Source organism: Colobus angolensis, unplaced genomic scaffold (assembly GCF_000951035.1).
Source record: "Colobus angolensis palliatus isolate OR3802 unplaced genomic scaffold, Cang.pa_1.0 Scaffold326, whole genome shotgun sequence".
NCBI classification, from domain to species: domain Eukaryota; kingdom Metazoa; phylum Chordata; class Mammalia; order Primates; family Cercopithecidae; genus Colobus; species Colobus angolensis.
In genome coordinates this window covers 3,763,270-3,786,095 of record NW_012116555.1, presented here as the reverse complement: position 1 = coordinate 3,786,095, position 22,826 = coordinate 3,763,270, and the positions used below count along the sequence as shown (strand labels likewise).

Sequence of the window (22,826 nt, the reverse complement as noted above, 5' to 3'; positions counted from 1 at the left end):
GTTTTATTCCCCTTTCCGTTTTCTTCCCTAAAACCGTTCAGCGGACAGCCAGGTGCACCATTCCTTCCCAGATCACTCTAGTGATTTGCTTTTCCTGAGCACAAGTAGATGGCCCTGCACGCCTGTAGTCTGTGAGAGAACTGGCGGGCGGAGGTGACGGGAATGGGGGGAGAGGGAGAGTGGGCACCAGGGGGCGAGGGGCTGGCCGGGCATTGGAGCTTGATTGGGTGTCTGTTGATTTTACGTTGCAAAGAACAAGGCAGCCACCCCTCTTGTCTGCCCGTGATTACATTACAGTAAAGAGGTTCAGAAAAGAGGGAGACTTCATCCGGAACTCCCAAGGCTTGGAGGTGTGATCCCCCAAAAGTTTAGTCGGCGAATGGGAGACTGAAGGGTGACGGGAAAGGGGCAGGCGCGCTCGGCGCTCTGACGGGGCGTGCGGCGGCAGGATTTTAAAGCGCTCTGCCTCGGATCGCCTGCCCCGGTGACCTCCCGGACCTGCCCTGGTGGAATCCGGACTTGCCCCGCCGAGATGACGAGGTATCTTCGTTTCGCGAACCTAACGGGAGGGATTTCCGAAGTTAGCGGCTTCCAGGATGCGTCGGGGTAATACCCCCGCCCTCTGAGCGTGGGCTGGATGGATGTCTAACCCGGATCTAGGGAGGATGGGGGTCGTGGGGGAAGCCGGGGGCTTCGGAGTCCTAGACACCCGCATCCCCGCACGGCGCACGCTCTGTCTCGAGTTTGCGTTCTCTAAGTTAGCACGGCGAGCTTGGGATTTCCGTGCCTCTCTTTTGTGGCTTTCGGGAAACGCCGGAGTTCCGTGTCCTGTTGGGGGTTGGGGGATGGAGAAAAGGTCTCGGGGATCTTGTTTAAAAAGCAAAAGCTAACGCGCCCCGATAGCTCCTCGGCAGCTCCCGCGGCCGGCGCGGCCCCAGTTTCGGGCGGCCCCGTGCGGGGCGTGGGCACTTGGGCGGCCAGGTGCGTCGGGGGCGCAGGCTGCACTCCCAGCGCGCGGGGGCACTGGGGCGGCGCCAGAATGCCCTGGGGCGCGGGAAAGGCAAGAGTAGCCTGGCGCTCCCCCCACGACCCTAGTCTCTATCCACCCCAGAGCCCGGCTTCAACAGCCCAAGGAACTGAGAAGAAAAAGGAATGTGCGGGGGGCGGGGGGCGGCGGGGGGGAACAGGGGATCCGGGCGGGCTGAGTGGCCGCTGTTATGGTAGAGATAGAAACAGAGGTAGAGATAGACAGCTCAGCCACGCCAAGCGCGAAGCCCATCTGCCCAGCCAGAAAGCTCGGAGATCCCTTGAGCTTCGTACAGTTGGTGAAAATGTAACAGAATCACCAAAAAAGAAAAAAAAATTCCTTTCGTCTGACACGCGCTCCCTTGGTGCACATGAAATGCGGAGGGACACGCAAGTCACCCAGTTGCGCAAAACGGCACCCCCGCAGTTCCCTGGGGAATTACTTCCCCCGTGGCCCAAATTGAGAAGCCTGGGGTCAGAGGGTCTCTGCGCACCCTGGATAGCGGGGGTGAAAACAGATCCCCTCGCCGGTTGCAGAAATCCTTAAGTCCCCTACGCAAGTCCCGCCCCCAGGAAGGAATGCCTAATTTGCCATTTGGGGGATCCTTTCCCACAAACCTGAAGGTGCGGGAGTCTCTGGAACACCCAAGAATATACTAGAGTCCAGGCTACTACCGCGATTGAATACAAATCCTGCCAACTGACAACTGGAAAACAGGGTTGGTGGTGGAGATACAAGAAAAATCATGAACGGGAGAAATGCATTCCTATGATAGCTTGTATTTTGCTTGAAAGAAAAATAGAGAAAAAGAGCCACCAGCAGGTAGATCGTGGATAAACAGCTTATTGCACTTGCCTGTAATTTCCATTTTCCGTTATGAAATTGTTTGTCAATAATTGCAAATGGCTACAGAAACCACTTTAGTTTACCTTGGTCACTTGCTTGTGAATAATACCGTGAACGAGCTCTGTAGGAGGCACAGTTAGCTGTGTGCAATTCATTCTCTGGTTCTTGAAAATGTGTGCCTTGATAATTTTGAAAAGAAAAGCTTTCTCCATCAGGGAAAACGAACCAAGATTTTTTAAAATGCAATTTTCCCATTTTAGAGTCAACTACAGGTTGTACCATGTCTAAGACAGAGAATTCTTGCTTCTGAATAAGGGATGCGGGGAGAAATAGATGACGGGAGGCTTTGTAGGAGACAATTGACCCGGAATAAAGAAGAAGATACTGAGAACACAGCTCTCTATACTGTTATTTAGGCTCAATTTGTTCTGTTTGGATTGTGCTAGCTAGTTCTGCCCTATTATGCACCCTTCGAAAGTTATGGCTGCTTGAATAATTCTAAAAACATCTACATCCGAAAGGAATAGAGAAAAGGAGGAGCTGAGCACCAATGAGTGCAGGGGAAAGTTAGAGGTCTGGAGAGATGTGCTCTTTTCAAAGTTGGCTGAGCAGGTTGAAGCTGCTGCGGGGCTTGTTTAATTGGTATTTATGCAGCAAATAACCCGTCTGACATTCACATTGGCAACTGCGTGCCAATCTTTGTGTATGAATGTTCCATTGTCTTCAGGGCACGATGCATAGCACACTACACACATGTTTTTTTCCTTCCGAGTTTCCTTCCTACCACCTTCCTCAGGTAGTTAGAATGCCCATCATAAAGATGACCTTGCTTTAGTTGGGGGGAGTGGAGTTGCTCTGTCACAGTGTCTTAAAAGAAGAGGCTGCTTGAATTTCTCTCTTCCTGGAGCCACAGCCAAGACCTGTCCACATCTGCATGCTTGTCAAGTTGGCTGGCTTGCGGAGGTTCAGGAAACTTGCTGTTTTCTTGATAGACTCTGACTGGGCATCCCCAGACTCACAAATGTGGTTCATTCAGGAGGGACGGCCACTTCATGTTGTTCGCAGAAGAGGCTATGAGCTGAGAGTTGGCTGGCTTATTGTTTTCATTTCAAGAGAGGGTTTTCTTTCTGCTGGGAATTGGAATTTAGATTTGGGCTTTCTCTCTTTCTTCTTTTTTTCTTTAATTTTCATTTCTACTTGGTACTTTGACAAATTGTGACAAACCCACTCACTGGGAGGGACTCTGAACATAATATCGCCTCATCCCAGGACACCCTTCCTGAGTGGTGGCCATTGCTGTTGGAGTGATCTGAGAGGTACTATTGAGAGGCTCCTGACTCCTAGCTCCCTGCTCTGGCTTGTTACATTGCCAGCCTTAACCATTATTAATGGTGATATTTCTTTGGTAAAGAAATTATGGCTCTCCTAGGAATCATTTTGAGAATGCAGATGTTCCATTTGGGGATGACAGTAATGCATCTTCAGGCTTTGATACCTGCTAATGAATCCACTCACTCCCTGGGGAGGGCCAAGGTAACGAAAGAACAAAGGCACTGAGGGAAGGAAGAGACCTAGTTCTGGGGAGGGCAGGGCAGGGCAGGGCAGGGCAGGAGGTGAGCAGAAGTGGGAAGATCTAGGAGAGGCCTCAGAGGAGTATAGATTGTTGGACACATGTGTTGCCAATTTCATACTTTTCCAGGCAGGGTTATGCCTAAAGCTAGAAAGCTGCTGGCTATTTATTGGCTGACTTTTCCAGTGGTCATGACCCAGCAGTAGAAGCATTATATTCTGCCTACAACTTAGGAAGGTTTCCGGTTCTCCTGTTTTCACAACAGGAGATTATCTTGTCACCGCTTTCTTCAGAATAGCGATTTAGATGCTCAGTGACCATGACCTTTAGTTCTCCAGGTCAGATATGGTACTTCCCTTGACTTCTTGCATCCTTTCCAGTTTTCCTTCAAGCTCTGTGCTCTCCATATAGGCTTGTCAGGGTTGACTTTTTTGGACCTGTGACCCTTGTTAAGGTCTGACTAGCCCCAAGTATGATGAGAAAGTGGTTTTCTTAGATCTTCTAAGTACAATACACCAATAACATATTTTAGTTCTAGGACGGATTGTTAAACTAATAGTATCCCTGTGCATTCTTATAGTACTTGGCAGTTTATAAAGTACTTCGACACACATTATATTGTTTGATTTCACAAATTGGGAGATGGGGGAGAATCATTCCCCATTTTAGAAACAAAGAAACTGAGATCTGGTTAAGTGACTTGCTCAGTGCTATACAGTGAGTACTGGGGGAAGTAAGACTAGATTCAGTGTCTCCTAGGACTCTAGAACATCCCACTCACAGTCCTCATTATCAAATCAGAGTTAGTTTGAGATCCAGCATGGCCTCCTGCCAGGGGGTGTGGAGTAAGGGAAGGAACAAAATGGCAGTCCTGCATTTGAATCCTGGCCTGAGACTTTAGACACAGTCATATAATCTTTCTGTTTTCAGGTTCCTTAGATCTTGAATGGAGGCTGTGATACCAACCTCATAGTTGTATTTTAAGAGGGAAATGAAATAATGTGTCTGCAGCTCCAGGCACACTGCAGGCATTCAGTAAGTGTTGATGTCACCCACTTTGTCTCTTCTTATCTGATACATATTACAAAAAGTAGCTTCTCATTACTTTAAATATGGTCTTTTTGTGTAATAGCTGTGTTATTGGAAAAATAAGGGCACAAATTGAATTCTCTTAAATCAGATTGTTTTTTTAAACGCCTGGGATTTAGCTATTGAAAGGAAACCTGTGGTGAATTCTTTTGTAATGCAAATAATTACTTTCTAATTTATCTGTTTAGTAAGTCAAGCTTCTCCTGTATCAGATTTTTTAAAATATGAGGCTGGCTTGTGTAGAAGAGCTTTCACAATCCTCTCACTGATGAAAAAAAGTCACTCAACTTGCAAACAAAATCAGTTATTGTGTTCAGTTGGCAAAGCCTTGCCCTGATGTTTGAGCATAATCTCATATTCCCTCATTATGAAATAATAGAATCTCAGAATAGGAAGCTGGAAGACACCTTAGAGATCATGTGGTCCATCTCACTCATTTCACAGATGAGGAAATGGAAGCACATAGAGGTGAGGGGACATGTCACCTCTATGTGCTTGGAAGTGTCACCAGCCAGTGACTGTCAGACAAAGATCCGATTCCAGGCCTCTGTTGCCAGGGGAAATCTCTGTCTGCCCCATCCTCACTCTGGCCCACCAAGAATCCACAGACGTGCATACATATTGCAGCATGGGAGATGACACAGAAATATGATGCATTTTCAAAAACAACCCAAAGAGCTGCAAGTGTGAGCAGTCATAGGAATTGATGAGAATATTCAGCTTAACTTTTCTGTTAAAGAGGTGAATGGAATGCAGCCTAGGAATGCTGCTTTGGCCTTTTTATGAAAAAAAAATTACAATTCTTGGATAATGGTATTCCTCAGTGAGGATTTTACACTATCATATTTTAATTGTACCTGCTAAATGGCCAAGGAAGACGCGATGGCAGACTCAGAGAGGCCCTGCATGCATTGGTGGGTGTGTTCTCATTGACATCAACGTGACCAGGAGACCTCATTTGGAGCAGAAGTGTTTGGACAAACTGCATTGGATCTTCTCAGCCCTTTGAGAGATTCAGAAATCACCTCCCTGGAAATGCCCCCAGATTGTCCCTTCCTAATTAGTACGTTATTGTTCTTCCAGAGCTAAGCATCAAAGATGTGCACCTTTCTGAAAGATTGCAGTGGAGGGGCAGGGCCGTTCCCTTCTCTCGTGCTGCCACAGCGAGTCCCTGTAGCACTGGGGGCTTTCTCCAATGACAGACCCACCTTTTGGGACAGATGACTTTGGTGGCACTGCCACTCATCAGCTCAGCAGCTCAGGGGTTGGGGCCATATTCAATCCCTCTGAGCCTTCTTTTCTCGTTTATACAAGAGCTAATGCCTGGGGTATGAAAATTTGTGGAGATACTGTGTTAGGTACTTGATACTGGTACAGAGAAGGTGTGTAGAAAATAAAGCAGAATTCTGGGCTCTGGCCAGTGAGGAGCTGTCCTTCTGGCCTTTTAGGAAACAGAGCACATTTTGGGGGCCACAGGCTTAGGGTCCAGCCAGGGTGCCTGCTCCCAGGAGCCTTAGGCCAGGGGACTGCCCATGGAGGGCCCAATGATGTATGATGTGCCCTGTAAGTAAGGGTGGGCAGGCGGGGGAGTGCACAGGAAGGGCTATGAAGGTTCATAGTTAAGCCTCCCCAAAGGGTTGCACGGCCCCTCCCTGTGGGCCCAGACATAGTGCTGAGAGGATTTGTCCCCCTCTGAGATTGGTTTCGGGAGTCTAGACCTCATGCCTCCTTGAGACAGTCCAGCATGGACCAGGCTTCTGCCACATATCAGAGGCAGGTCAGTTTGAGAGAGGAGCTGTTTATACTTTAAATCAAACACAAAACATAAAATTTAGGATCTATAGCTCTGAGTTAGGATCTATAGCTCTGAAAGATTGTGATTTCTTTAAAACTCATAGACTCAAACTAGGATGAGTTTGGACTAAAGCTCACAAGAATTGTACAAGAGCAAGATAAGTAATTTAAGATTGTACAATGAAACCTAACTGATGTAGTTTCTCACAAACTTTCAAACACATTTTTCCTTAGGTTTCTTAAAAGGGGAAACTAAACCTTCCGGCAGTGGAGTCTGATTTTTATGACAGTGTATCAGATTTTAAAATAACTGCAAGATTTAAATATTTTATAAGTAGCTCTGATTTTATTTTTTAAAGTGACAAACGAAATTCAGTAAAAGCTCACCAACTGGGCAAATACAGAAAGAGGTGCTCTGCTCTAGTAGAAAATGAATTACAGACTAAGTTAGCAACAATAACTCCTGTTTACTGAGCCAGATACTATGCTTTCCATGTGTGCTGTGTGGCAGATTTTATCGCCCCTTTAAAGACAAGAAAAGCAAGCTTCAGAGAGGTTACATGCAATTAATTCTATGACCCAGAGACGGAAACTCCAGCAAAAATTCAAGTGAGCTGTTCAATAAATGAAACTGAAATGAAACCAAAACTGAACCTCTCGTTTTCCGTTTCAGTGCATTCAACCACTAAACAAAACTGATTCCTGCCTCACTGCTATTCATCCCCCAACCTTTTTTTAAAAATTAAAGCTTCAAATAAAGCTATGAGATACCAAAGAGAGTAAACAATATTGCAATCACCAATAATTTTAAAAGCAACTCAATTTTATTACTTTTTGGACTGTACAGCAACTGGAACTAGGTTAATGCCACATGGATAGGTAAGGATGCATTGTGATGAACAGATGGGCTGTTTGTATGTTCGTCTATAATTGAAAGCCATTTATTCTCATAAGTGTTTTAAGTACTTGGGGGATGGCTTGGTGTAAAGAGGAAAGGCGGGCCTTTGGAGAAAATCAAGACCCATCCACTCCCCCTAGACATTTCTTCTTCACCTTATTTATTCATTTAGTCTGTACTCTGTCAGAACAAGGGTCAGCCCAGCCACATGGAATTGGTCTCAAATTCTCAACTAGTGATCGGAGTTAATGAGGTTTTACTATCATGTGACTGGTTTTCTTTGTGAAACTGTAAAACACAATCTTATTTCTCTTAATGGGTGGCCAGTGTAATTTATGGCCTATCACTTAAATGGTTTCATCCAGAAAGTCAGGTTGACTTTCTGAGTGTTTCCTTTTGTGGAATGCCCGAGGTCAGGCTGTTATTGAATCACAGATTTTCTGAGGGAAAAGCAGCTGCTAGGAGAATCGAGTGTGAGGGACTAACAGTTAAGTGGTGAGAAAAATCAGAAAGGACGAAGTATTTTGGGGGCAGCACGTAGGAAATCTAAGGCTTAATATGTGCTGGGAGGCAGTGACTATTTATCTTAGGCTGCACAGAACTATCTCAGCCGAGTGGGCCATTGGCTGGCTAGGCTACCAGGTGTTTGCTCAGAAATATGGGGCAGTGGGCTGCTATGAGCCCTCTTTTCTAATCTGAAAGTGCAAAAAGTGCAGCTTTCTTCGAAGACGTTTGGGCATATGTTCACGTATCCCCCAGGGAAGCACCGTCTTTCCTTTCGAGACAAGAAAGATAAAAAGAGAATTTTATGAACTGGAACTTGAACAAGTGAATGGAAAATACAAGCAGATGTTGGTTGGCTAGGGTACAGGAGAACTGTCCAAATTTCAGGTTTCAAACCCATACATAAATAGGTTAGAAATGAGCATTAGATTAACCATCCTGCCAAAGTAAATTGGTGCTGTTTATTCTCTTAATTAGCTATGCATTACAACTCTCAGATTCCCTGTGTTAAGTCAGTTCTCATTTTCAGTCACATCTTTTCGAAAGTCATTTGAAAAAAATCTTATGGAATTAAGGGTGAAGGCCGTAGGAAAAAACTTTGTAGATTTGCCTATAGACACTTTCATTCCAAGTTATTTCTAGTCTCGATGAAATAACTGTTTTCCCCACCGAGTCAGACAGAATTAAGCAGCTCTTCATTTGATCACCAACTCTGATTTGCTCCTAGTGATTCTGGGATCAAGGCATGTTTCCCTCAGAACTGTTAATATACACATTGCTCCCACCCCGACAAATTAACTGGAAACCCTGACAATGGTAATAGGAATATCTTCACATGTCACCTTCCCTGTGTGTTTCATTTTCAAGTCTTTGTTTTCTTACCAGAGAAGAATAAGACAATTTATACAAAATAGCTGACTTTCTATGTTAATTTTTTTCACAAGCTACAAAACTTACACATTTTTTAGCTCTTTGGGTGAATTTCTTTCTCTCACTTTTTGTAATTGAATAATCACTTTTTTCCTACTGGGTAATTTGAGGCACTAAAAATAAAAGTCATTAACAGATGACTGGCTTGTTGAATACATCGCAGAAAATAATATTTTATTATGATTTTGTTGACAAAATTAGAATGCTAAATTCAGATAGCTACCAAAAAAAAAAAAAAAACAGATTTGAAAAGAAATGGTGCTATCAGTTGCAGGATTTTTACCTTCATGGAAATAAGGTTTATTGAAATAAAATGATAAATAAAAATGCTTTCTGGCTTGGGAGAATCAACCTGGTTCCTAATACTGTTCTGTTTCCCTTGCTCCAAAAGTGTCATCAATCTCCCTATTTAGATGCAGTGCAGCCAGGTGTTCAGAATCACGGGGGACAAAAAGAATTAGTTTCTTACTGAATAGGGGATTTTTTTTAAGAGGCTGGCATGAACAGGGCTGCAGAATGTGAAACATGTAGACCCACTGAACTGAACCCCCTTTTTTCCCCTCTTCCCAGGAGTAATTCTGCTACAAGGCTGATTTCAAGGACATGAATTGTTGACCTCATCCCAACATCAGAACCTCAGATGTTCTAATTTTTGCACCATTCCAGGCAAGTTGATTGTATAAGGAAATAAAATTGAACCTTAGGGGTCTGATGGAAACTCACTGTGACATTCAAATCAAGAAAACTTGCTGATGCCCACAGAGCCTTTTCCCCATGGGCCCTGATGGTAGCCTCCAGAAGGTACAGCCTCAGGTGGTCCCCTTTCTTCTGTGGCAAGAATAAACTTTGGGTCTTGGATTGCAATACCACCTGTGGAGAAAATGGTATGCGAGGGAAAGCGATCAGCCTCTTGCCCTTGTTTCTTCCTCTTGACCGCCAAGTTCTACTGGATCCTCACAATGATGCAAAGAACTCACAGCCAAGAGTATGCCCATTCCATACGGGTGGATGGGGACATTATTTTGGGGGGTCTCTTCCCTGTCCACGCAAAGGGAGAGAGAGGGGTGCCTTGTGGGGAGCTGAAGAAGGAAAAGGGGATTCACAGACTGGAGGCCATGCTTTATGCAATTGACCAGATTAACAAGGACCCTGATCTCCTTTCCAACATCACTCTGGGTGTCCGCATCCTCGACACGTGCTCTAGGGACACCTATGCTTTGGAGCAGTCTCTAACGTTCGTGCAGGCATTGATAGAGAAAGACGCTTCGGATGTGAAGTGTGCTAATGGAGATCCACCCATTTTCACCAAGCCTGACAAGATTTCTGGTGTCATAGGTGCTGCAGCAAGCTCCGTGTCCATCATGGTTGCTAACATTTTAAGACTTTTTAAGGTAGGTAAAGGCATTGTCTTTCTGACCATTGTGAAAGGACAATGAAATGCTATGACTCCAACTGCAGGTTTAAGAAGAAATTGAAGATGGTGAAGGTGCTCATAGACCCTTTCTGTGTCACCAGGTTCCTCAAATGGGGCATTTTGTATGGGGCATTCTACATGTGTTGGTTTAGTTCCACTATTTACAATTAACTGGATTAATTTTGACTCTGTTTTTTTTTTTTTTCCCCTGAACAAAGAGAAAGGTGAAAAGTTCTGTGGTATATTGGGTCTTTGTCATCTTGGGATAACCTCCTTATTAGGCTCATTTTAAATCAAAGCATTTTAAAAGAGAATAATGAACTCTTAGCACATTTATCATGGAAAACATTTCTGTGGCATTTGAGCTATTTAATTTACTGGGTGAAACTTCTTTAAGGTGGGATGCTCTGTTATGACAAAAGTTTGTTCATGAAGAAACAGTATTTATTACTAATGTGTAGATGGGAGTGACACTCTGGGTGATGAGATGGCCATAAAATTGTCAGGCTTATTATAACTACAATAGAACAGAACCTTATTAATTCAGACTGCTCTGATACAGACTTGGAATAATTATATATAATTCTTTTTGCATTAAAAGTTCAAATTTAGCAGGATAAATTAGACTTTTTGATTTAGGTTTGGTGATCTATTACCCATATGTTGCATTTATATATTGAATAAAATTGGAAATATGGAATAATATATGTAAAAATACTTTGAAAAGTATGAAGTGCCATAAAAATAAAGTTATTGTTAACTCACGATTTTCATTAACTTTCTCATTTTATTTATTAATAACCAATATGTAGTCTTTTTTAATAGACATAATTTGTTTAATTGAAAATACTTTCACTCTGGTTTCTTACTCAGTGGGACATGAATTTTTCAACTTAATCTGAATTAATGAGCCTTTGTTTTATATTGTAAAACATGGTTCCTGGCTGGGTGCAGTGACTCATGCCTGTAATCCCAGCACTTTGGGAGGCCGAGATGGGCAGATCATGAGGTCAGGAGATTGAGACCATCCTGGCTAACACGGCAAAACCCTGTCTCTACTAAAAAAATACAAAAAATTAGCCGGGCGTGGTGGCGCATGCCTGTAGTCCCAGCTACTTGGGAGGCTGAGGGAGGAGAATGGCTTGAACCTAGGAGGTAGAGGTTGCAGTGAGCTGAGATCGTGCCACTCTACTCCAGCCCGGATGACAGAGCAAGATGCCGTCTCAAAAAAAAAAAAAAAATTCCTATGCACATTAAATTTAGAAATATTAAAAGAATATGGAGAAATTGGGCAGATGACAGGTATTGTGACAAATGTGAGCAAAGTGATGGGAAATGTCACACAAACGATGAAAGGAATTGAATCAAAGGATTTCTGGCTTGGCAGATATCTTGGAGGCCCATCTAGTCTGGCCCACTCATGGCACTGGAATCCTCTTTGTAACATCCCCTTGAGTGGCTGTGCAGCCTCTGTATGGATTTCCCTAGTTCAGAAGAGAAAATGCTATGAGGCAACTTAATGGCTATTTTCAGATAGATGAAATTTTCTCAAATAAGGAGGATGCTAAGCAGAAGCTCTCTGTGTCTAAGGAGTACTGAAGAGGCACAAACAGGCTTCAGGGTGTGCTGGAGACTTTTGAACAGGACATTAAGAAGCACCTCTTGACAGTGAGAAGGACACAATTAAGACATATAGCCAGAGTTGCTCTAGTTCTCCATTTCTGGAAACCTTCAAGGGAAACTAGGCAGTTGTTTACCATTTCTCTTAGAGGGACTCCTTGCTTAGAGGCAAGATGTGGAACCAGAATTCTCCAGGTTTCCTCCCACATCTTGGGATCTAGGATTCCTCCCAGCTACCCCAGTTCTGTGCCATGTGGCATTTTCTGCTCTGGGGTGGTGTCCAGCTCAGACATTTCTATAACTCTTCCCTCTGATTTGAACTCCCTCCTCACCTGCTCCAAGGCATCTCTTTTCTATTTTTAACTTAGCAGCTGTGGTTCAAAAACATCACTTTTAGAGGAGAGGAAAAGGTTCCTAAGAAGCTACTCCTTTTGGTTTCCCTCCCCTTATAAACCAGTTAGGGTTCCTGCCAATACCACTGTAACTCCTGTGAATCCTGGCTGTTTCCTGTAGCCTGGTGCCCAGCCAAAAGTGGGCAAGGATTTGAGGAGTGTGGTGGAGGAGATAAAGTGTTCATAGGAAGTTTTCCAAGCTTGTTTGCATTGTTTTTTTTTTTTGGCCATAGAATCAGCTTATCTGCAAAATGGGAGTAATAAGATTGTTAGATTGTTGGGTATATTTAATGAGAAAATGCAGGAAGGCTTCCATCAGGACCTGGTCATGTCCTTTGGTATTTTGGGCTATTGAAGGAAACTCCAGGCCACTTGAAGGCAAGAGGGGGTTTTGTTTTTATGCAGCGGGTATCTGGCTTCTCTCTTCTCTATTCTTTCCTCACTGACTGGTTAGTTCTCTTAATTTCTTGGGTAATCCTGGAGGGACCCCATCTGACTGGGTGAGAGGGTTACTACTGACCCTCTGGACAGAGTCCAATGCCCCAGGCCATCTCTTGAGACAGGGACCAACACATGAAAGGGCAGCTCTTGACGCCCTTAACTGAAGTGCAGGGAGTGGGTCACTTATCACCAGGAGGGGGCGCTGTTATGGTAGACGTCATGACTAACATGATCAGTTCACTGGCCCAGAGTGAGCATTTAATCTACAGAAGCAAATCTAGTTATTAACCAAGTTATTGGACTTGAAAATTGTCTGCAATTCAAAAGTCCATCAGTGAGAGGATGTAGGTGCCTAGCCCATCTTACAGGTGATTCTGAAACCATAAGAATGTGAATTAGACAATAGCAACTTATGCTACTTTACTTTGATTTTTATGTGACTTTCAGCTAGCACTCCATTTGTAATATTAATTATAAAACAATTGGCACAGAAAATTGTCTACTCTATGTATGGATGACTTCTGTTTATACATATATGCTAGTACAGACATGAAATATTACAATAGTTATCAGAGGAATGATTAGCAGTTAATGCATTGGAGATTGGCATATAGCTCCTTTTTGAAAAATAATACTTTTCTTAAATACTAATTTTCCAAAGGCTATGACTTGAGTAAAAATAAGTTTTATGACAGTTTTCTCAAGCTTAGGCCTTTTCAGGGTAGCGAAAGACCCACAGAATCTAAAAATATGCCCATAAATAATCTAAAAATTAATGTATTGCTAGTTATTCCCAGATAATGGAGTTGAAGAAGGTAGAGCGTCTCCACTGAAGACTTGCAATGAACCTTGATCATAAGGAATACAAACGGGGTCTTAATTCATGAACTTACTCACTGTCCTGCTCAACAATAAATGTAAATTGGGGTTTTAAGAATATGGTTGTGATGTGTTTAAAAATTTTATGGAAAATATTTGGGCCATATTTGGAAGTGATCCCTAAATGTCTGTTTTCTTTTTTTGGACAACTTTGGGAAGGCCATGTATTTTATCTGCAGCATCTTCCTGAACGAAAATGTGAAGGAGACAATGTCTTCCACACAGCCCCATTTACCACTTTCTTCAGTCTTGCTCCTCCTGTGTCAACCTTTCCAGTCCTTCTATTCCCAAGTGTTCTCCTAATCAAAACCTGATACAAGAGATCTATGTGTTGTCAGCTATCTGCATGTTAGTGTGCCTATGTTTAAGTAAGAGGAGGATTTTATTTCCTTCAGGATCACTAATTGTGGAATGAAATGGGATTTGTCTTTGTAAAGGAGATGCCGACATCAGCTGGGGAGGTTCATTTAGCCCCAGCAGAGACTGCACTTAGTGGGTAGCCACCGCCTCTGCTGGAATACAGGTGGCTCTGCTTATCTGATCTAGAGGGAAGTGGTATCATCTTATCTTTGTTTCTCTTCTTATCCAAGCTTAGAAGCAAACGAACAAAATGAGCCTCTTTAACTTCAGAAGAGGGTTGAATAAGGGCCTGGAGCTGGACACAACCTGGGAACAGAAGATGCCATGTGGCAGAGGTCCATAGGATACTGAATGCTTTACTAGATTAGTGATATTCAACCCTGAGTGTATGGTGGGGTTCATACTGCTGTTGCCTCACCCACAAGGGGTATGGGCTGCATTATTAAAACTACCTGGGAGGGTTTTTGAATGACAGGATCCAGTGAATGATGTGTGCCTCCCAAGCCCCTCTCTGGGAACTATTTTTTTTTTTTTTTTTTGTACTTTAAGTTCTAGGGTACATGTGCATAACGTGCAGGTTTGTTACATATGTATACTTGTGCCATGTTGGTGTGCTGCACCCATCAACTCGTCAGCACCCATCAATTCATCATTTATATCAGGTATATTTTTTATTGAGATGAGTGTCCCATTTCCCTCAGGTGTGTTGGGAGTGGAAGCAAATTTGAGAGTTACAGAACAAGAATTCAATGATCTGAACTTTTTAGATGCACTAGTGTACCCTAACACACACACACACACACACACACGTGCACACACACATCGTATATCAGCTAACACGAGGCAGAGCAGACCTAGGTGATTGCTTCACTCATATAGCATGTTAATGGCTTTAGATAACAGAAGTATCAATTAGGATAATGTGACATGTAACTGCAGAATAGCAGACCCAGGACAGCTCCATCCTATACAGAGGTCTAAATGACACCTCAGGGGCTTTTGTATTGCAGATAACCCAATGAAAAGAGGGGCCCAGGTCCCCGTAAGAGATTGTGTAGTTCGGAAAGAATTTAAAAAGCAGAGGGTCTTTGGAAATGTTTGAGAAGCCCATAAATTTGTGTTTTATAAAGAGCTCAAATTTTTTCCCCTTTCTAGAACATTTCCACTCCTCTCCTTTAAATTAAAGCAAATCGATTCCTCCAAACACTAATCATATGTCTTACTTTGAGCAAAGACTGAATATTCTAAGTTAAAAATAGCACATTGATGCTGGAGGTAACTCACATTAATGTCCACAAAGATACATTGGGTCATAAGAGGACACTGTCAAATATAATTCCTCTCTTTTGTTTTTCTAGTTAATTTTACCTGGGTTGTTAATTTTCTACCCTTAAAGGATAGGGGTTAGATAGTCTGCAGTGTATCCTTCCCAAAGCAATCAAATGAGACTTTTAAATAGAAATCCATTTGTGGGTGGGCTAGATAATTTCACCCTATAGGGAAGTGTGCTGATTGTAAATGGCTAAAATTGATCTTCATGTGAAATCAATGAAATACTGAGAAGCATCTTGTTTCCCTGGCAGTCTTCGCCTACCCTGCTATGTTTATGAAGATATATTTTCTTCCAAGACACTCTACCAATTGTAGCAACCACTTCCATAAAGCCAAGCAGTTTTTGAGTTATTTATTGCGTACAGTGGGTTTTATTAGCTTCAAAACTTTGAAAAGGTAAATCTGCCATATCCGGGCTCATCTAGAGATGAACTCATAAATGAGTGCAGTCAGTAAACTCAGTAGGAGGTAAATTTCATGTTCAATCTCATTTGATGGCAAATAAATAATGAAAATTGGGAGGTGAACTTCTTCAGTCAACTCTTTGGTACTGTAGCAAGGTTTCATTTAACTTTGAAAAGAGCTCACTCTCCTTAGATGAGAGATGACTGGTAAGTAGCACTTACGCTCCCACCTACAGAGATCTTTCAAAACGGAGACTTGTTAATGTCTTTCCCCTTCTTAAAACTCTTTAATGGCTAGGGTTTTCCCCAGGATGAAGGTCCACCTCCACTTTGGGGATCTTTTTCTCACTTTCCTTGACTAGATTGTCTCTTTGTTACAAGTAACAAAGAAGCAGCCTGTGCTTCCTCTCCTTAGTGTCTCTCTCATTGTGTTGTGGTTGTTTACCTACTTGTCTGCATCCCTCACTAGACTGTAAGCACCATGTGGGCAGGGGCCATGTCTATCTAGTTTGTTGCCATATTCCTAGCGCCTAGCATGGGCCTGTCAGAGAAATAATGAGTGAATGAATACATCGAATCTCTCTACTCTCTCCCTCATCCCAATCTCAATGTTAGAAATATGTGTTGAATAGATGGGAAAGAAGTATAATTTTGTTTATTTTTCTTGTATACTCCTTTAGAAAAGAAGGAGGGTGATATGTTTAGGCTTTGTGTCCCCACCCAAATCTCATTTTGAAATGTAATCCCTATAATCCCCACATGTCAAAGGAGAGACCAGGTGGAGGTAATTGAATCATGGGGGTGGTTTTCTCCATGGTGGTGGTTCTCGTGATAGTGAGTGAGTTCTCATGAGATCTGATGGTTTTATAAGGGGCTCTTCCCACTTTGCTTGGCACTTCTCTTTCCTGCCACCTTGTGGAGAAGGTGTCTTGCTTCTCCTTTGCCTTCTGCCGTGATTATGAGTTTCCTGAGGCCTCCTCAGCCATGCTGAACTGTAAGTCAATTAAACCTCTTTCCTTTATAAATTACCCAGTATCTGGCAGTTCTTTATAGCAGTGTGAAAGCAGACTAATATAGAGGGAGAAGCGGAGAAAGAAGGAAACATGATTATATTTTGAGAATTCCTATTTTCATGTGCTTTCTCTTTTTTCTACAAATTTCCATTTAAACATATCGTTAACATTAAGAAATTGCATTGTATATTTCAAAATTGTTAAAAGAGTAGATCTTAAATGTTTTTACCATACACCAAAAAAGTATGAGGGGATGGATTTTTTAATTAGCCAATGTAATCACCCCATATTGTAAACGTAAACCATCATATTGTGCCCCATAAATACATATAAATTGTCAATCAAAAAGAAAATAAGTAAAACACATGAACACACTCTCATTTTGAAAGGTTTAAGTAATAAATAGTATAAAAGGAAAGTCCACTTCCAAATGCATAAATCCGTTAATAACACAGGAACACATGATTTTGTTAATAGATACGTGACTTAGGACTTTCTTTTTCACTTAATATATTTGGGGAAAATTTCCATGTTGGTTAATATAGATGTACTGCAGTAATTCTCAACCCCGGCTGCATGTTAGCATTGCCAGCATAGCTTTTAAAAATTTTGGATACCCAAACCCTAGCCAGGACCAGTTAAATTGGTTGGGGTAGAGCCCTGCATTGGTATGTTTTAAAAGATCACCAGGTGATTCTGATGTTTGGTCAAGAATGAGAACTGCAAGGCTTTATTTTTTTAATAGTTGCTTGGTTTTTAATCATATGGATGGACCATACTTTATTTCACAAATCTCTGATAAACAAGTTACTTCCCTTTGCTCTCCAAATTTGTTATTTGAAAAACAGTTGAAACAATGCTAGAGCCTCATCCGAATACTACTAGCTCTAGAATGAATTTTGGTGGTGTAGGACCCTTTCTTGGACCAACAAAGGGGCCAGATGAGTGAATTGCCAAAAGCATCTTGCTGTAAGACAGGGTACAGGACACGGACATTCCAAGCCATGTCTCTTCGAAACATGCAGTAACTTAGAATCAGCATTGTGGTCATATGCTCAGACAGTTCAGGGAGCCCCATGACTCCTGGGCGGAGCACATTTTAAACTTGGTGAATTTAAATTAAATTTCTTTTCTTTCTCCTAGCCTCAAATGGCCTGAAATCCTGCAGTGAATACTGAAGACATCTTAAGAGCGTACTTAGTGATAAATGCCTATGTTTGCGGTGTTTTAAATAATGAGGTTGTTTGAAAAGTAGTGAGAAGTCTTTCCATAAGAATGGTTTGTGACTGGATGTTAATATATTTTGGTTTACAAAATTGTCTGAAAACCTTTCTAGAATAAGTCAGGGTCTATGTAAATAAATCTGCATAAGGAAAGTACTGTGCTCTTTCTACCCATTCACCCTAGAGACTGCAGGTTTTTTATATTTTATAGACTTCACTTCCTAGCGGTTTTAGGTTCACAGCACAATTGAAGATTGCAGTGGTTTTAACACAGGTGTCTCCCTGGGCGCTTCTGATAGCTTTTTGCAACCAAAGGTAATGCCTTCCTAGGAAGACTTAAAATCTGAATTCTGTCCTGTGCCCAGTCCAATGGTTATCACACTGTAGCATGTGAGAAATCACCCAGAATGCTTGTTGAAACATGCATTCCTGAGCCCACTTGCAGAGTTTCTGATTCAGTGGGTCCGGGGAGGCCCAGTGTGGGGGCTGAGAATTGCCACTGCTAATGGTTCCCAGGTGATGCTGATGCTGCTCTTTTGCATATCACACTTTGAGAAGCACTGCTCCATACAAATTGCTTGCTGGCTGACTTAGCAAGTCAAAGTGTGCAAAACAAAAATGAGATTTAACAATGTTCTGTCTGACAGCAGCTTTTGACACACACCTGGTTGGATTTCTGTTCATATTGGTCATAATCACAGCAGGTGTTGTGTGGCTTTATCTTTAATTGTGTGCATTTTTGGAAGTTGTGTTCCTTATTAAGTAATGCATAGCTCAGAATAATGATCAGTGCAACGGTCACTTAAACACTATTTCTTACAGTAGGGTCAGGCAGATTACCATTTTACGCATTTTTACTACTTGAGACAGTAGAGCAGACTGATTTAAGAAACTTAGATTGTAAGATACACATTAATTGGGAATTGAGAACAGTAAAAGGTGAAGGAGGCTATGATATGTCTCAGCTACCAGCAATTTGTCTTCAGAAGAAACCATGACAGCTACCTCCTGATTTCCATTATGCAATGCGATTGCAAATAACATTCCACAGCAGTCTTAATCAATAGAGGGTCACAAGAGGCCCTTGTTTCCTCAAAGTGGGGAAGGGGCTTATTTACCCATTTAATTGATATAACACACTTTCTGGCAAAAGAGATATCTCTTTTAGCTGTAACTGGGGACTTTTTCTATCCCCAAACACTGTCCTCACAACCTGCATCTATACATCTAATCTTTATGTATCTTGAATACATAAGGAACACCACGCTGGCAAGGTGTAGCGGTCTATGCATAGCATTGTGCACAGCCACTTTTATCTGTTTCTAGAATGAGGCCAGTCTCTGCTGTATTACTTCATTAGGCTCAGCAAGCTAATAAACATGTGTTCTCAATGTTGGCCATTAGTCTCCCTCTAAGACTCTTCAGGGCTCCCTCTGGGATTAGGGAGACTGGTTTCCTTGGTGTATAATACAGTCCCAGTTTCAGGGACATCATGGATCTGTCTCTGTATCCCCTGCAGTGCCACTGAGCTCCCTTGGGACTTGTGGATGGTGACTTATTCTTGCTCTAGCGTCTTACTCTTGCTTCCTCTCACATGGATTGAGAGTGACCTCTAGCTTCGACTAGTGCTTGTACTATTTCTTTATGTGGTGGCAATTCTATTTATTAGTTTTTGGAGTGATTTATCATCTCACCTCAGAGTGTTTGAACTCATGTTACTTTTAGAACAAATACCATGCCATACTCATGTAAATTTCTTAGCTATTTGTGACTTATTATGTTTGTTATCAGGAGATGTCTGTTCAAGTTATAGATTATTTTAATGTATTTAGTGGTGCTAATGCTCTTGAGTAAAATAGATTAATATGAATTATATGAAATAGGTTGGGCTCTGTAGTCAGACTGCCCAAGTTCAAATTTTGACATAATGCTTGTTAACTGTGTTACCTTAAGAAAGATAGTTAATCTCTCCAAATCTTAAACTTCCTTATCTGTTAAAAAAACAGCAACCCAGGCCAGGCACGATGGCTTACACCTGTAATCCCAGCACTTTGGGAGGCCAAGACGGATGGATCACCAGGTCAGGAGTTCAAGACAAGCCTGACAAACGTGATGAAACCCTGTCTCTAATGAAAATACAAAAATTAGCCGGGCGTGGTGGCATGTGCTTGTAATCCCAGCTACTCAGGAGGCTGAGGCAGGAGAATCACTTGAACTTGGGAGACAGGGGTTGCAGTGAGCTGAGATCGCCCCCTCTGCACTCCAGCCTGGGTGACAGAGCGAGATTGTCTCAAAAACAAAACAAACAAAAAACCCCAGTTAATAATAGTGCTTTTTTCATAAGGTTTTTAATGAAGACAAGTAAGATACATTTCAGAGTCCTAAGCAAAATCCCTGGTCTGTAGGAGGCACCACGATGTTTGTTATGATGATGATAATGAGGAGGAAGATATTTATGTCTGCTATTAAGAGGATATTCATTTTGAGTGGTACCTCTCCTCCAGTTTCTCAGCCATTCATACTGACTTGCCCTATTTTGTGAACAAAGGCAGATTAGCATTAAAGGTGTAATTGGTCAAGAAACAGAACTGATGGGCCAGGTGTGGTTGCACACACTTGTAATCTCAGCACTGTGGGAAGCTGAGGTGGATGGATTACTTGAGCCTAGGAGTTCAAGACCAACCTGGGCATCTGAGACCAGCCTGAGCAACATGACAAGATCCTGTATCTATAAAAAATACAAAAATTCCCTTGTAGTTCCAGCTACTCTGGAGGCTGAGGTGGGAGGATTACTTGGGCCTGGGTGGTTGAGGCTACAGTGAGCCATGATGATACCACTGCACTCCAGCCTGGGAAACAGAGTGAGACCCTGTCTGTCTCTCTTACTCACTCACACACACACACACACACGAAAAAAGAAACAGAACTGATGGCAGGTCTAGATTGGCTCCGGCATAGGGCAAGGCTATCTAGTTTTCTTGAAGACTGGGACTTCATCAGCTTATGTTCCAGCCAAGTGAGCTAAGAAGGTGGTGTACTGCTATCCTTCCAAATCCACGTGTTGGATGGTAAGTCTGTTTTATTAAAAAAGTAGAAAACCCAGAGAAACATTGGTTTTCTATTTTTTTAAATAAAGTTGCACTACGTTTTTGTGTTTCAGTGCCCAAAGAAAAATACCCTTAGGATTCAATTGTTAAAAAAAAAACAAACAAAACAAAAAAAAAAAGAAAGAAAAAGAAAAAATCACCAATTCTGGCTCACGTAGGCTGTGGGGTTCATGATGGAGTTGTGGTTGAGCATGAGCTGCTGAATAACCCCAGGCGTGGGTGGCAGCCCTCAATGCTGTCCTTTGGGTTGGAATTCCCTTTCTTTTCCATGTGTGGTAAGGACAGAAACACAGGCCTGCTTCGGACGAAGACTGTTAACTTTTGTTGAGGGAAGATTTTTTTTTCTGCCAGAGATGGCTGACATGACACTAATTCCTATCATCTCTGATACAAATGTCATAAATGAAAGCACTAAAGGCTTCAGAAGTACTTGTTCTAGAAGTCACATTCATTTTAGGACAATCATAAAAACAGTGGAACTAAATGTATTGTATTCTGATTCACACTGTGACCTATCTTGTGCCACTTGTTTAAAATGTGACTAATTCAGTCAAACATATCAATTATGCCTTATTAAATTCTCATTTTAATCAAATATGGATAATTTACTCAAATGTAAAAGGACTTCACAGGGAAAGAAATCAATGCAGAGTTAATATGGTCAAGTTCTATCCTAGCATTGTGAGACAGTGCTGAACAGTGCCTGGTATAGCTTCTAAACCCAGTAAGTGCTAAATCTTTTTTTTTTTTTCCCCATCAAGAGAAGTAGAATAGTGTAAGAGACGCTAGCATTTAACCCACGTGTTCTCCTTCTGTAACTTAGTAATACAGGTAAGCAGGTAATATTCAATCAACCCACCAACAGGTCTATGCAGCATCCAACAGGTATATGCAGCGCGTTTGACGTTGTAGTGGATAATATGAAAGAAAAGAAGACCCTAAGCCATCAATGTTGCTTATACTTTAGTTGAGGGTAAATGACCAAAATCCTGTAAAATAACCACGAGTAATATAAAACTGTGTAAAAAGGGCTACAGTGTGGTCCTGGGGTTTAAAGGAGAGGCTGATTTCATCCAAGGAAGCTGCAGTTAGCAGCCAAGGTGTCTTAATCAACTCTGTTATAGGCTGTTGCAACAGAATATCTTAGACTGGGTGGCTTAAACAAGAGCCCTTTTCTCCCCCTCACATTTCTGGAAGCTGGAATTCTGAGATCAGGGTACTGGCTTGGTGGGTTCTTGGTGAAGTCCCTCTCCCTGGTTTACAGATGCTGTCTCCTTGTTGCATCCTCACATGGTGCTGAGAGAGACAAGAAAAGCACTCTCCTGTCTCTTCTTACAAGGGCACTTACAAGGGCTCCATGCTTATGAGTTAATTACCTCTTAAAGATGCTATCTTTAAATACCATCACATTAGGGGTTAGGATTTCAACATGAATTCTTGCGGGGGATATACATTCATTCCATAGCACAAGGCTTCATGCAGTACTGTGGGATGGGGCTAGACTTAGAGGAATGGGTAGGAGTATGCAAACTGAGGCCGGGAGAGGAGGAGGAGTCTTCCAAGACTGGGAATCCTGTGAACCTTTTACCTGATGCCAGCTCATGTTCAGCTATGTGGGGGTGGAAGTACGTGGAAACCTTTCCCCCTCTCACAGCATCTCTCTGCTATGACAAAACTTCAAATGATTATTTTAGGAGTCTCTAGAAGGATTAAAAATGAGGAAGGTTGGAGTCAAAACTGGAGGTCCCAGCAGAAACCCAAACCAGTGGGCACAGAACACCCAGAGCGCATAATGCTGTACCCTCTTAATCAGCATTGTAGAACAGCTAAACAGGTGAATTGCTGTTGAATTTAAGGAAAGTGTTTTCAAACCTAGGAGAATCCCTCCCCTGACCCTTTCCCCATCCTTTGCACTCTGGGAATCCATGTAACTTAAGACAAAACATTTTGCTTTATTTTTCATTTGCCACATGCATATCTTGA

The 22,826-nt window shown here is 42.3% G+C and overlaps 1 protein-coding gene across 2 annotated transcripts in view; it reads left to right on the top strand.

The window, feature by feature from the left end:
• The first annotated feature begins 288 nt into the window (after positions 1-288).
• The window catches only part of GRM8 (glutamate receptor, metabotropic 8), an 830,459-nt gene continuing 807,921 nt past the window's right edge, over positions 289-22,826 (top strand). For both annotated transcript variants that reach the window (XM_011951752.1, XM_011951754.1), the window contains exons 1-2: positions 289-540; positions 9,229-10,049. In XM_011951752.1, coding sequence (XP_011807142.1) covers positions 9,540-10,049 — 510 coding nt within the window. In that variant the 5' untranslated portion in view covers positions 289-540; positions 9,229-9,539. The remainder of the gene's footprint in view (positions 541-9,228; positions 10,050-22,826) is intronic.